Source organism: Netta rufina (genome assembly GCF_964035555.1).
Source record: "Netta rufina genome assembly, chromosome: 1".
Classification (NCBI taxonomy): domain Eukaryota; kingdom Metazoa; phylum Chordata; class Aves; order Anseriformes; family Anatidae; genus Netta; species Netta rufina.
The window spans coordinates 124,843,058-124,857,481 of record NC_140123.1 but is presented as its reverse complement, the minus strand read 5'-3'; the positions used below and the strand labels follow the sequence as shown (position 1 = coordinate 124,857,481).

The 14,424-nt window shown below is 48.2% G+C and overlaps 1 protein-coding gene across 1 annotated transcript; it reads right to left on the bottom strand.

The window, feature by feature from the left end:
• Positions 1 to 3,026: 3,026 nt before the first annotated feature.
• Positions 3,027 to 8,339, bottom strand: LAG3 (lymphocyte activating 3; the record flags this gene model as incomplete). The annotated part of the gene is made up of 8 exons (XM_084291977.1): positions 3,027 to 3,140; positions 5,568 to 5,683; positions 5,953 to 6,243; positions 6,635 to 6,928; positions 7,108 to 7,365; positions 7,588 to 7,814; positions 7,922 to 8,084; positions 8,285 to 8,339. 8 exons carry the CDS (start codon positions 8,337 to 8,339, stop codon positions 3,027 to 3,029), a joined length of 1,518 nt encoding a protein of 505 aa, XP_084148103.1.
• Between the last annotated feature and the right edge of the window lie 6,085 nt (positions 8,340 to 14,424).

Sequence of the window (14,424 nt, the reverse complement as noted above, 5' to 3'; positions counted from 1 at the left end):
CTTGAAATATCTCAAAAACAATGGATGTAGAACATCTGGACCTATTTTTTTGTTGTTGTTGTTTGCTTGGTTGTTTTGTTTTTGTTTGGTTTGGTTTGGTTTGTCTGTTTTGTTGTTGTTGTTGTTTCTAACAGTGCTGGTCTTTCTTTTCAGAAAAGCTCAGAGAAGATTATTTTGGGATTAATGACCCATTCTTTTTGGAGGAGTCAGATGCAAATTAATCAGAGCACTGGAACAGGCTGCCCAGAGAGATTGTGGAGTCTCCTTCTCTGGAGATATTCAAGACCTGCCTGGATGCTTTCCTGCTCAACCTACTTACTGTAGTACTTTTAGCAGAGGGCTTGGATTTGATGATCTCCAGAAGCCCCTTCGAATTTCAGATTATGTGATTCTGTTATTTGTAAGCATACTACTTTATTTGCCTTCCTTAGTTTTTCCGCTCTGCCACAAGGAAATCCAGTGGATTTCCTGTGTTTTTCTGAAGATTTCTACCTCTGGTACTGTGAAAATACTTTTCTGTACACCTGTAGCTATATTCTTGTGGAAAGCCATCATTTTTCTTTCCATATTACATTTGCTTTATTTGCTGCTCATGCATTTTGACTCCGCTTGGGGCAGATTTCTAGATGTGTTTGCTTTCCTCTATAGACTTGATCCTTCTGCTTCATTTGTACCAATTTGCCTTGTGCCATCTTGATTCCCTCAGCATTCAGACATATTTTCCTACTTCCTAGTGTTTCACTGATCTTTTTTACTGCAGCATTTGGCAGGGAGAGTTTCCAGTGGCCACAGAGTTATTTCTGCCTTGGTGTCAGCTGGCTTTTGGGTATTTTTCCTTGGTCTGTCAAACACAGCAGCTCAATGGCCACACTTGTCACTTCTGTTGGTACCTGTATTTTGTCAGTAATGCTTAAGGTTGCAACATCTGTGAAGCTTCAGGTGTCATTGTTGGCACCCCAGAGCTGGTGGAATTTATATTTGGCATAAATACAACCATGTCTGAGGCCTTGTAGCTTTTGCAGATGGTGTTACCTTAACCCACACAGACTATACATCTCAGCCACCATAGTCCTGCTCTCTACTATAAAGTCTTTGCAAGATGGGTATTATAATCATTATAGTGATTATAACGATTATTATGACTACTGCATGCTCAGGTCTTGGAGTGTAACCACGTATGACTGTGTATGTACACATAATTACACATAACTGTACGTAATTGTGTATCTGGTCACACTGGCTCCAGGCATCAGTTCTCGGCGAAGATTCATGAGGCAAGAGTAACTGAGTTGTTGTAGATAATCCAGTGCTTGGCTTGAGTTTTGCATCTTTGAAGAGTTCTCACCTGTGGAGCCACAGGGCTAACCAGGGCCATGGACTGACCTTGCAGGGGTGCAGGTAAGAAAGCCCTGCTCTGCTCCTGATGCCAGCTCAGCGGTGGGAAGCAAGGAGTAACCAAACCCAGCTGTCAAAGGCAGCAAGGGGGCCAGCAGTTCCTGACTTAAGGTGTGATTTACTAGTGTTAAGGAGGTAAGCAGGAAAGGGCTAAGTGTATAGATGACGTGAAGCTATTTAAATTCATCAGAAGGCAAGAGAATGACAAAAGCTTTGGAGACACTTCAGAAAACTGTTCTCATCAGTAACATGAAGGCAAATGAAATTCAGCATCACTGCTCCCAAAGTCATGTAGCTGGAGGGAAAATATAAACTATGTTTTGGCTTACTTTTACCTTCCTGTGGAAGGCGAGGCACACAGCAAGAAGGCCTCCTCAGTTGCCTGCTTAAATACCAAAAAGATGGCCTGGTAGTGAAGTCCTCTATTCAAATCAAGAAAATAATCCTTTCCTAAACAGAGAGCTTAATTTCTGTACCAATGCCTCCTTGCTTGAGCAACCACATACGGGTAACCCATATGGGAGAAGATATTTGTGTAACTTTTTGCTAGTGAGCCTTTCCTCTAGGTTAGCATTCATCCAATGGCTGTTCGAGAGCAATATTCCAGTCTTCCGTGGCCGTTCAGACTAGAGGCGAGGAAAATCCTCTAATCAGATGAAACCTAAACATATTGAGGGACATGGGAGATGGGATCTGGTGGACTCATGTTAGTAAGTGCATCCTGAGCCTGAGGAGAATGACAGAGAGCCCTAACATCAATGAGGAAAAAGTGAGTACTGAGAGAAGGAATAAATGAATGAATGAACAGGGAGAGTCAGACAGGAAAACCAGAACAAAACAAAGCACTGAAGCACAGCAAAAAGGAGAGGCTGAGTCTTCGATCCTTTCTTCTCCGGTAGCATATAATTTCCCCTTCCCCACCATTAAAATGTCAGAAATTAACAGTCAACTTCAGTTAAGCCAAACTGAAAGAGAAAGAGAAGGCAGCAAAGTCCTTAGAAGCTGCTTCACACAGACGGAGGTTCGCCCCACACCGTCAGTACGCATCCTCCACAAGCACACACAGGGCCCAGAGAGTTTTTTGACCGACGTTTATTTTATGTTCCCGAATGAGTTTCTAATAAAATAAAATGCTCAAAATGTGCAACGAGTACAGTCCTCTGTGGGGTCCCCTCTACCGCTGAATGAATGCTGGAGCAGGGCAGGCAGGGGAGAGGGAGAAGGAAGTGGGCATGGGGAGAAAACACCAGCTGGCTGCCAGGGATCTGGGCTCCGGCCACCTCCTGTGTGTGAGCGTCCCAGCTGTGAAATGCTGTGGGAGAGGGCATGAAGGAGGAGCAAAGGCTGGGAGAGAGAAGTGAAACTGAAGCAGATGATAGCTACTGGCTCGAATACTTCCCACAGCTCCAAAGCGTCTGTGCTGCCGGCCCCGTTACTGCAGCAGTGACTCTCATCTTGCCTTGGTATGCAGCTTCCAGCCCCTCTGAAGGTGCAAAGCTCCCGTGGCCTCCTGCAATGTTCATGCCATCCCTAGACCCTCCTCAGAGGTCTGCGTGGTGCTCATCTCTCTGCAGCGTGGCACACAGAGTTTCATCTTCCCATGCAGACCAGACCTGGTGTCCCTGCTCCCATCAGCACTCAGTTTGCTGGATTGTCTCTTTCTGGCTCTCCTCCACATCCTTCTTATTTGGCACAGTGACTGCAACTATCCCTTCCAGCGCTGGGTAGGAAGCGGGAAGGCGTGACTGGAAGAGAAGAAAGGGACAATATTAGGTGTTGGAGGGACACAGATTGGCACAAGGCTGGGCTTCCCCCTGCCATGGAAAACACAGTCCTACTGCTGTCACCCACGAGGCTCCCATTCACACCTTGAGTCAGGGAAGAGCCCCATTCCTGCTCTGAAAATATGCAGCTTCTTCTGGGGAAGACTGGCTCAATCCTATCATCTCTGTGGTGTCATAGGCATACGGAATAGCAAAGGCAGGACATCTAAGAATGATCTGGGCAATGGTCTGGCTGTTGTCAGGTTCAACATTAAGCCTGATTTTACAGTACCTTTTCCGAGAGAATAATTAGAGGCATGAAGGTCTGTGCAAAATGAGGTAAGAACCAATTTAAGACAGACCCTCTTTCACATCTTGCTTTAACAAGAGACTTTTTAGACATGGGAAAGCAAGTGGATCTACAAGACCCACTTGTTCCTGGTGGTGATAAAGTATATGGTGCCACACAGACAATTAATACAACTGGAAAATGAGATTAGAAGAATGGCATTGTAGGTGCTATCTCATCTAAGAGGAAGGAACTGGGATTTTGCTGGTAAGTTTCTACCAGGCTTTATAGAAATGGTAAGTATGGGTCTTCAAAGCTTGGTTGTGGCAGCAATCATTAATGGCACAGAGAGTGTGAAAGCACTGATAATGAATTCTGTAGATGATACAAAGATGAGGAGCCTCATTTGGAAGAAGGAAGATGAAAATTTTACTGAAACCCAGATATTCTAGGAGAATGCAACAGTGAGATGAATGATGGTGAATGAAATGAAACAGTACCAACTGCGTGTTGGTAGGCTCAGGAGCTCAGAACAGGAATGCCTGCTGTGTTGGCAAAAGCTGATGAAGGCATATCTGCAAGCCACCGCCGTACAACCAGTGCAAGAAGAGCAAATGTAGCCTTAGAGGATGCCAGCAAAGACAGGGAGAAAAAGAGAGAAGAGCTTTTTGGTTTTTTTTCCTCAACCTTATCTGCATTCTCACAAAGGATGAGCCAAGTAGGGAGTATGTGCAGAGAAGTGCCTGAGGGCTATCAGTGGATGGAGGACCTGTGCTGCAACAGAGAAGGCTTGCTTACTTGTCAAAGAAAGGCCATCAGGGCATGTACCAATGCTCTGAGGCAGTGAATACCCTGGCTGGATTAGAGCTGTTAAAGCTAACTGAGCTGGACACCCAGGTATCCTATTTTCTGCTGGCTGAGGATTTAAATTTACACTGTAAAAAGGTTCCTGTCCAAGGTTTTAGGCCAGAAAGAGGGGTTTTGATCATCTTGTCCCACCTTGCACAGTCTAAAGAGTCACCCAGGGACCTGCAGAAACTGGATTTCTCCCTCAGACTCCCCTTTAACATCAGTGCTGATTAAGAATGGGTGACAAAGAACCAGTCACGAGTCGCGCTGGCACTGCTCGTGGTGTTTTTTCAAAGCCCATCTTGCTTCTGTTCTGATGCCGCATGCTTCAGCTTCCAGCCACAGGGATTTGCTGGAAATCTGCGTCACTGCTGTTATGTCCCTCCTCTAGCTCAGGGCAGGCTCGAGTCACCCAGCCTCCTCACTGGGGCGAGCGCCCCCACTTGAGATCGCTCCGAGCCCTGGGCTTCCCTCAGCACTGGAAGGGGATTTTCACAGTGGGCCCTTTCCAAGAAGCTAGGTGAAAGGCAGCTACACCACAGCTGCTCACGAGAGGTGTTCCTCATCAGCAAAGGGAAACACAGATGTGAGAATTTGCCATGTAATTCATTTGCAGAGAAACGGTATGAAAAATGCAGAGAAACTGCATGATTTGTTTGCACATTTTTTTTTTTTCAGTCATGTGCAGGGAAGGTATCAGTTCTGGACTGGTCAATAAAGGCAGGGCAGTTTTCTGAAGAGGAGAACTGGAACAAGCTGAACAAATGAAGGGCAGTAAGTTGCCGGAAGCGCACAGCTGAGACGAAGTGCTGAGCCAGCAACAACAGACCTGCGTCGAATCAGCGTCTGGGTACCAGCAGGCATTTGTATGGGACAGGAGACTGCTGCATCAAAGCATCCAGACAAAGAACAAGATAGAGGACACCTACAAAAGCCTGGAAATTAGCCCTTCTTTGTTACAGTGTGGCTTCATCTCTGCAAGAGTAAACAAGGAGCTTTTTGAGGCTGGGCTCCTACCACTCCTCAGAGGTACCTAACCCGCACCACACGAACCCTGGGATTAGCCAGATCTGGTGATGCTCAGGATACAACCACACATCCATGCATGCTCAGCAGGCTGCCCGAGTCCCATTCCTTCTACATTTCCCAATTGATCCTCCTGCTGTCTTGTCCTTAAGACGCTCCATCGCTGGCTCTAGAGTACCCAGGGGAAGGTCAACCAAGGGGTGATATACAGAAAAAGTAACAGAAATGGGATGATGAACACTTACCCTTTTCTGTAGGGCCAGAGCCAGAATACAGACCATAAGCAGGAAGAAGAGGGTGACTGTGAGCCCAAAAGTAACTTGCCCACTGAAGATGGTGGGAGGGCTGGAGACCTGGGCACCTATGAGGAGGAAGCACAGTTAGGAAGGAGGGAAAGGTTGATTTTTCACCGGAGCAAGACTAGGACTGCACAAAGAGAGGCAAAATGGAAAAGGATGCAAGGAAATGGAAGGAGCAGCAGGAGGAACTGAGAGATAGATAGGATGACACTAAGATGGGATATAAGCAGCCAAAGGGGAGAAGGATGGGGTGAGACAGAGAGAAGAAATGACAAGGCAGTTGAACAGGGTGAGAAGAAGGGATTGGTTACAGATGTGCAGGAGGTGGTACCTGTGATCTGCAGCCCATATTCCACTGCTCCCAGTCTGCCTTCTGGGCCATACACACTGCATTCCCAGATGCCCACATCTTTTTGTGACACCTGGGGTATGTCCAAGGTGGGGCCAGTTTGGGATCTGTGTTCCTTCAGGTTGTGGGAGGTGAACGTAACCCCCTTCTTGTTAGTAGGGGCTGAGCTGAGGAGCTCCCACTGGAAACGTTCATGCCCCTGGAGGTGTGTGACACCGCACATGACCAGCAAGTGAGACCCCTCAGAAATTGGTCCAGGGATACTTGGGGTAACTGCAGAAAAGGAAAAAGCTACTGTCAGGAAAGGCAGCAGGCAGGTCCACTTCTCTTCCTCATTCCTCCTATTACAACCCTCCTTCATTACCTCTTCTAATTTATTTTCTTTTTCTTCCTCAGTCTTCGAGAAGAATAATGGAGTTACCCAGGAAAAAAACAAAACAAAACAAAACAAACAAACAAACAAAAAACAAACAAACAAAACAACAACAACAAAAAAACCACACCTGCTTTCAGCAGAGTGCAGTGCAATGCAATGCCCTTCTTAGCCACCCTGGGGCTGGAACCCACGAGCAGGAACAACCCACACTCAGAGCACTGATGCACAGGAAGACTTATCAGAGAAGGACCCCAGAGAGATGATGCACACCCCTGTCTCTCTTCTCACCTCTAACCACTGCCAAGGTCACATCCCTCCTCATTGTCTTGCTGCCAACAGGGACTGCACAACTGTACCGCCCTGCATCGTCTGGCCCCACTGCAGGGAGATGAAGGGGGAAGCTTCTGCTGCTCTGGTTCTGGGAGATGACCCAGTCTTGTAAGTGTCCTCCTGCGAGGTGGCTCCAGTGAGCTGCCATCACATTGATCCCAAAAGCACTGGGCAGGTAGCTCAGGGTGCATGGCAGATCGGCTGCAGAGCCAGCTGCAGCATAAACCACAGGGTTGGCAGGGCCATCGAAACCTGAGTGAGAAAGAACACAATGCTGAAATGCTCTTTCCAGTGGTGGTTGGAAAGAGCTCCACCTATGAAACGAGGGCAGGATGAGAGCTGGCAAGCTGAAGCTGCTGGTGTTGGCCAGTGGCCACACCAGAGGAAGCAACCTGGGGATGCTGGAGTTGCAACGTCGAGGCTAAGCTTACCTAGAATTTGCAGGTCGTGTGTGGCAGAGACGACCACATTATCGGAGTATCTGAGCTGGCAGTGCCAGGACCCTGAGTCACTCATGGAGGGCTGGAGGATGGAGAGGGCCCCATGCAAGGAGTAGAAATTCTTGGTGGTGGGGACTGGGCGCCCGTTGTGGAACCAGCGTGTCTCCACCAGGCGGGCCCAGTGGCTGGAGTTGCAGCTCATCAGGAGAGGCTCACCTTCCACCACAGGGCCGGGTGGACTGAGGGTTACTTCAGCAAAGAGAAAGGAGGAGGTGGAAACTGATCAGAAGAGGGCCACCAAGCCTTCTTTGGTGCCCCTCCTGTCCTAGCTTTGTCCCTCTCTCCAGAGCCAAGAGCAGACAGCAGGACGCTGTGTGCTTTAGGGGGGCTGCTGCCCGTATTTTAACCCCCTCCCTTACAGCCTCCCTGGTACTAAAACCAAGGTTCTCCGTGGTTTCCATCTTCTCCTACCTGTAACGATCCCCAGCTCCACCTGGCAGCTCTGGACCTCCGTGCTGTACGCCACCTGTGCCTCGTAGAGGCCGGCGTCCCCACTCCTGACGGGGTCGATCCGCAGCGAGAAGTTGCCGCTGCGTAAGGCAGAGTCCTGGACCGAAACCCGGGGCCTCATGGGCAGCGCCGTCTTCCTGAGGCCAGTGTACTCCACCTCCAGCACCACGTGTGGCTCCTGGTGGGCGCTGCAAGAGGGACCAGAGGGTCGAAGGCCAGCTGAGGGGATGTGGAGGCAGCGCAAGGGGGCTCAGAGGGGCTCCCACCCTCCCCAGTCCCCACGATGAGTTTTTACCTTCCCCCGTGGCGCTTCCACAGCACCGATGTCCAGTCAGACGGCTGTTTCCAGATCCTCCCCTGCTTCCTGGGGCTCAGGTAGCAAGGCAGCACGGCCGAGCTCCCCTCTCTGGCCCACACCTTCTGCTCCCCGGCCGCTGCTCCTGGGAGGATGTTGCCAGCTGTAACGAGACAGGAGGTCTGAGCAAAGGGTGGCAGGCACGGAGCAGGGGGTGATATCCAACCATCGACGGTGGGCGTAGAAATAAATAAATAAATATATAAATATAAAATATAAATAATACAGGTGTGTCAGGGACAAACATCCAGACTGAGCTCACCCAGCTACTCTGCCCTCCCTTCTACCTTCAGCCCCTCTTACCACTGAAAACCAGCAGGGTGAAGGTGAGGAGCAGCACCAGGGACACCAGCCTCATGATGGCCCCCAGGAGAGGCGAGAGGCAACGTCTTCCCCCTCGGATCCGTGCTCGATGGGGTCCGAAGCTTTAAGGGGTCAGCAAAAAACGAGGCATGGACAAATGGCGAGGTGCTGGCGTGGGCGGATGAACCGAGTGGGGGGCAGCTGGGCTTGCTTGCTCTTGTGATCTCCGTCTCTTTCTGATCAAGGTATTTCCCTAAATGCCCTTATATTGCGAGTGGGCAGCTAACTTCCTCGTATCACTAAGAAGATGCGTCACGACTAAGAAACCAGTGCAAGTCTGAGGCACGTGAAGGCAGAGATAAAGCCAGTGAGAAAGGGGAGGGAGGGACCAGAGACACTGCTCTAAGCATCTTTTAGTGGAAATTCTTTTGGTCGCTGTTGTTTTTCTTACAAGTTTTGCTTCTACACAGACAGTGGAAAAAGTGTAGAAGGCACTTCCCAGCAAGTGCCCTTCATGTTTTTCTTTTATCTCTTACCTTTTTTGGTTTGATCTTTCCGCCTCTCACAGCTTCTCTCTAATTGTTTCAGGGCTTTTCAGAACATGTTGGTCTTTTCTTTTTTTTTTTGTCTTTTTTTTTTTTTTTTTTTAGTGGTTTCCTCCCTTCTCTGCTCTCTTTCATCCCACAGATGTGCTGATTTCTTGGCTTTTTCTTGTTGGTCAGTTTGCAGGCAGCATCAGGGAAGGGTCTATGGTGATTTACATGCCACTCATCAGCCCAGAGCCTAGGGGGCTGATGGAGCTGAGGTGGTCTGAGAAGACAGGGTAGGGTCATCCACATGTAAGTGACCATGGTGGGAGCATGCAGGAGAAGTCAACACCACCAAGGAGGGGCTGCATGCTGTGACACTGCGAGGGGTGGGAGGAGGAGATCCTTCTCCTCCAGTGGATTTGGGGAAAACCCACCTGAACCTGTGCAGTGAGGGGGCTTGTTCTAGCTCCCACCTAGCTCACAACCGGGCTTTGCACAGGCTAGTATGTTTCCACTCCTATGCCTCATCTCGGGGCCCCTTTTGCCTGAGAACCCCCATTGTTGTGGCTCACACTTTCCAGCAACCCACTGGCTCTGACTCTTTCAGGCTTAATCAACCTTTTGTGACAGGTGTCAGACACCCAAGCCCCTCAGCTGCTCATCCCCGAGGGCTGGGCTGGGGCTTTTCCAGGGGGTGAGGGAAGGGAGGTGACTCAGTGTGGCCGCTTTGCTGCTGAAGGATCCTTGCTCACTCTCTAGCTTCCCTCAGCTGGGTGGAGGATAAAAGAGACCAAACCATGTGCCTCACTTCAGCAGCTCCCTGTTGTGGTGACGGCTCTTTGTTATCACACGCGGCTCTTTGGTCTTCTGAGGAATGGGGTCAGTGTATGGCAACCTGGCACAACCACACCATTCGTGATGTTCCCTGGGGGGGGGGAAACTTCTCAGCACCCTTTCGTGCCCTCTGTGTCACACAGCCCATGGGGTCGCACAAGAGAGGAAGGGAGGAGAGAAGATGGGGGAGAAATTGAGGCGGTTGGCGGGAGGGGTGTTTTTTCCTCCTGCTTATGAAAAAACAGTTTGTGGTGCCCAGTCCAAGCAGAAAACATCAACTTCTCTTTCCTCTGAATCAGCAGTGTGAGGATGGTGTGAGTGTGTGGGTGAAGACGAAAGAGAGCAGGGAGATGGAAGCATGGTGGGGCGACACGTACGGCTCCGCAGCACGCTGCCACTTGCTGCCCTTCCCCTGCCGCTGCCCTGGGGACACACAGCTCCCTGCAAGCTGCTCCTAGAAGCAGCTTCCTGCTACAATTCCCACCAGTTCCCCAAACCATCCTTAGCTGAAGCCATGCCTGTGCTCGAGGAAAGGCTTCTTTCTCGTAGGAACCAGCAAAGGAGAGAGACAACATGCTCTTGCTGCTGTCGCTTCCCAAGAGAGGCGGTCACGGGGGGCTGGTGGGGAGCCCCAGGCATTGTCCGAATCCGTCTGGCACCAAGGGGTGTTTGGGGCTGAGGGATTGTTATGCTGAGCGAGCATGTTGTGAAATGAAGGTTTTGGAGGCACTTTTTTACTCAGCAGCAGGCTATCTTTAGCAGACACCTGTGACGTCTTCGCCTAACGACACACTTTAAATGCTGACTGCCTTGACTGGCATTTTCGTCATCTCCCAGAACAGGACCCCGCTGCAGAAACAACAGTGGAGAGAGCAAGATCAGCACGGGGACACCTTCTCACGGGTGTCCTCCAGCCTGACTGGCAAAGTGGCTGATAGAAAGGGTGTGAGACTCGGGCAGAGCTGTGGGAGGCAAGGGGCAGGCTACGACTGGCGTAACCCAAAGCTGGGGCACAGAAGCCCAGCTCACTAAATCCTCCTTCTTCTATCTTAGACGTTAAATGACTTCAGCCAGGTTCCAGATTTACCGGCAGTGACCTCACTCAGAGCCTTTACATATCTCTTTTCTCGTCTTGCTTGGCATGCTGCATGGTTGCAAACTCCCCATGTGAAGAAGAAGAGAAATAGAAAACACTATTCTGCAGTATCATTGAGTTAATCTTGCTGAAGGAATTTTCCGTTGCATTTCCAGATTTCTGTGATATCATGTTTTTCTCTGAGTGATTCCACTTTCATGTTTTGGTCCTTGTAGCGCCAACTCTAAGGCTGGTTGCAATTTTCTGCTTTGCGTTGACTTTTTAAGGTGGTTTATGGTTTACCTGCAGACTTTAATTGACCTAAGAAGCTGTGCTGTGACTTGAAGATTGCGATATCAGCTGCACGACTTGAGATCAGCTGGTCTGAGTGTTCACCAAAAAGGAGCTCATTTAACGTGTCCTGATTGCTGTTTACCCAGAGCTAACAGCAACAGCTAGCAGCTAGCACCTTGTATCTGGTCAGCATTAATTGTGGAGAAATGTGGAAATCTGTGGTTTTTCAAAAGCACTCCAGATCCCTCCTAGAAGAGAGATGGGATGCTGCTGGATCCCCTTTGGACATTCACAGCTACCTATAGAGATGGTGATGGGTATCGGCACCTTGGCCAATGCCTAGTTAAAGGATATCTATAATGCCACAGGATGTGGTTTTGTAACCCAGAGGGTAATGCTGACAGTGGAGCTGGGTGATGGAATAGCAGCGATGGTGCCATGGGTGCCAAAAGAGAGAGAGGCTGATCCAGATATGCCAGGCACAGATCCCCAAAGTTGCTGTTGCTTTCAACTGACCATGCAGTGACTGTGCTCCTCAAAGCAACGCTGCTACAGAAGGATGTGCCTTCTGCTCACGGGGCTCAAATCCTCTCTCTGTCTTACTCCAGGCAGTAGTGTGGGTCTCTCTGACACAGAAGAGGCACCTTGAAAATGTTTCAGATGCTGAGGGATGGACATTGCATGGGTCACAGGGGGCATCTGGCTATAGACTTAGTCACACGTGTCCCGAGGAACTGTGAAAAAGCAGATTTGGTCCATGTGCTGTGTTTCGACAGAGCATCATGCCAGGAGAACATGAGTTTGTAGTTTATGGTACACTGGAGCTCTGAAAGCTACAGGCAAATTCCACTTATTAATAAAAAACAAGCTTTTTTTTTTTTTTTTTTTTTTTTTTTTCATTAGTAGGAAAGCTAGGAATGAGATAGAAAAAGATGGGTAACTAAAGGAACATGCGATGCTATGAAAAATTATTTGCAGAAGAATGCAGCCCCTGGGAAGGTTCACGTGGATGATGGCTCAGCAGAGAAGGGGAGCAGAGCAGTGCTTCAGAATACTGATAAAGAGAATAAAGTTTTTCTGCTTTGATGATCTCCAACCACTTTGCTTTGAACAATGCGAGGGAGGGAGATGGTGCATTTTTAAACTGAGAGGGTTAATTGTAAATCAAAATGGATTTTTTTTTTAATGTTTTAGTTTTCAATTCTCTGATGTTTATCAGTGTTGACAAAATGGAGGCAGCAGGAAAGAGATGAAAGGAAAGATGGGTTCACCCCTTTCTGCGACGCTGCATTTACACTGGATTAACATGGTTGTGTGATAGACTGAAATTCGGAGTGTGGTGGCAGCTGAGCTGGTTTTTCAATTTCTTCTCCATTTGACACCTCATGGCTGGTAGCAGCCTGCATCATTTGATAAGATTGCCTCAACTGCCCCACTAAATAAAAATGCAAAATCAAATAAGCCCACCTGTTAGTCACAGAATCACAGAAGGATTCATACGGAAGGGACCTCAATGGGTCTCCACTCCAACCTTCTGCTCCCAGCAGGCTAACTCCAAAACAAGATCAGGTTGCTCGGGGCATTGCCCAGGCAAATCCTGAACATCTCCAAGCACAGAGATTCTCCAGCATCTCTGAAAGCCTGTTCCATTGCTGAAACACACTTACAAGAGAGGCTTTTCCTTGTGAAGTCTGAAGTTCTTTTTTTGTTGGAGATAGAACTGGCTCTTAGTTATCTTCAAAGGAGGCTGCGACAAAAAAAGGGCTGTAGTTAAATATCTATGTAAAGGGGCTTCAAAATTCACAACAAGGGGTGGGACTTCCCATGTCACAATGAGGTCTGGGAGAGATCTAAGTTCTCCAGATGTAGCTCCAACAAACTAAATTCATAAAAATAAAGGATTTTCTATCAGGAGTTAGTCAATGGCATTTAGCAATTTACCAATTAAGGTAACATGGGAAAAACATGTTTTTAAGCTCATTTTTTGGGGGGTGGTGTAGCTTATCATTTTTCCTCATTCTAGGAATTTTTTCTTTGTGGATGTCAGTTCCTGTTCTCCAGGATGTGAATGACCCATGCTGAGCACCATTCACTCTGCTGGCTTCTCTGTCCAGCTTTTCTCAGAAAGCCACAAGAGACCAAAGGACCCTCCCTGGCTGTACAGTGTGTGTGAGAGTATAAGACAAAGTGGCTAATGTTTTTGTGTCCTGTGTAGATACTTTAGAGCCGTTGCTGATGAAATGAAAGTGGCCCTGAAGTTCAGACTCTCTGTGCTTCCAGTGCTAGGCTGCCACATGGTTTGATCAACATCCAAATGATTTCTGATGTCCATGCTGCCAAAATGTGGTTAGGAGGGCTTCACAGCTCTGCAGGTGTGACTGTCTCTCCTGGAATGGTGTACACTTCATGTTTGGCAAGGTTAATGGGAAGCAACTACCTCGTAGGACCCCTGGTAAAATCGCACTTGGCATTAAAACGTAAGGTTACATGTTGGGGAACAAAGTATGGGGATCACACTTCCAGAACAAGATGCTGAATCCTGGGAAGCAAAGACTCCAGGGAGGAAGGCACTTGACGACATGGTGTATAAAATGGGATCTCCAAGAACGAACAGATTGTGTTACCTCTGTTTACAGCACAAGCTACTGGAATGTGTCCATAATTCAAAAAGGATGTGGAAAAATGGAAAAGGATTTAGCAGAGTGATACGAAAATAAAACCTGACTTGGGGACTAGAAATCTTGCTTTCAGATGTACAAGGCTTGAGGAGTTTGATGGATTTTGCCTAATCCAAAAGAACTACTGGTGAGCTCAGGCAAGTTTAGTGCAAACAAGCAGAAATCCATTTTACAAATCATATAGATGGTAGAAATATTTCCAGAGGTGCCATAAAGGCCAGGAGTATAAATGAGTTCAAACAGAGACTAGGTAATTTGCGGAGGATCAATTCTTCACTGGCTTTTGAATATAATGGCCTGGGTATGACTGCCAGCTCAGGATATCTTTAACTCTGGTTTACAGGAAGCTCCTATATGTGTCTTGTCTCTCATTGCCTCTTCTTCAGGACTGTACATCAGGATTGTACATTATAGCAGAGCACCAGACCAGAGAGACCACGGGTCTGATCCAATACAACCATCTTCATGCTCTTACATTTGCGATCTACCATCCATATTTTCTCCCCATGAATGAGAAGATGTAAAATACCGGCAGGTTCTCTGCTCTGGTAGATGAACACTAGGACAACCAGTGGCTTGAAGTTAAAAACAAAATCTGGCTGGAAATGAGGTTCATGTTTTTCACAGCAAGGCTCTGACATGGGAATAACTCTTGTGGTGGCCTCTTCACCACCTGCAGACTGATAACATGAAAAATGATTGAAGCATCCTCTTGCTCAGCCCTAGGAT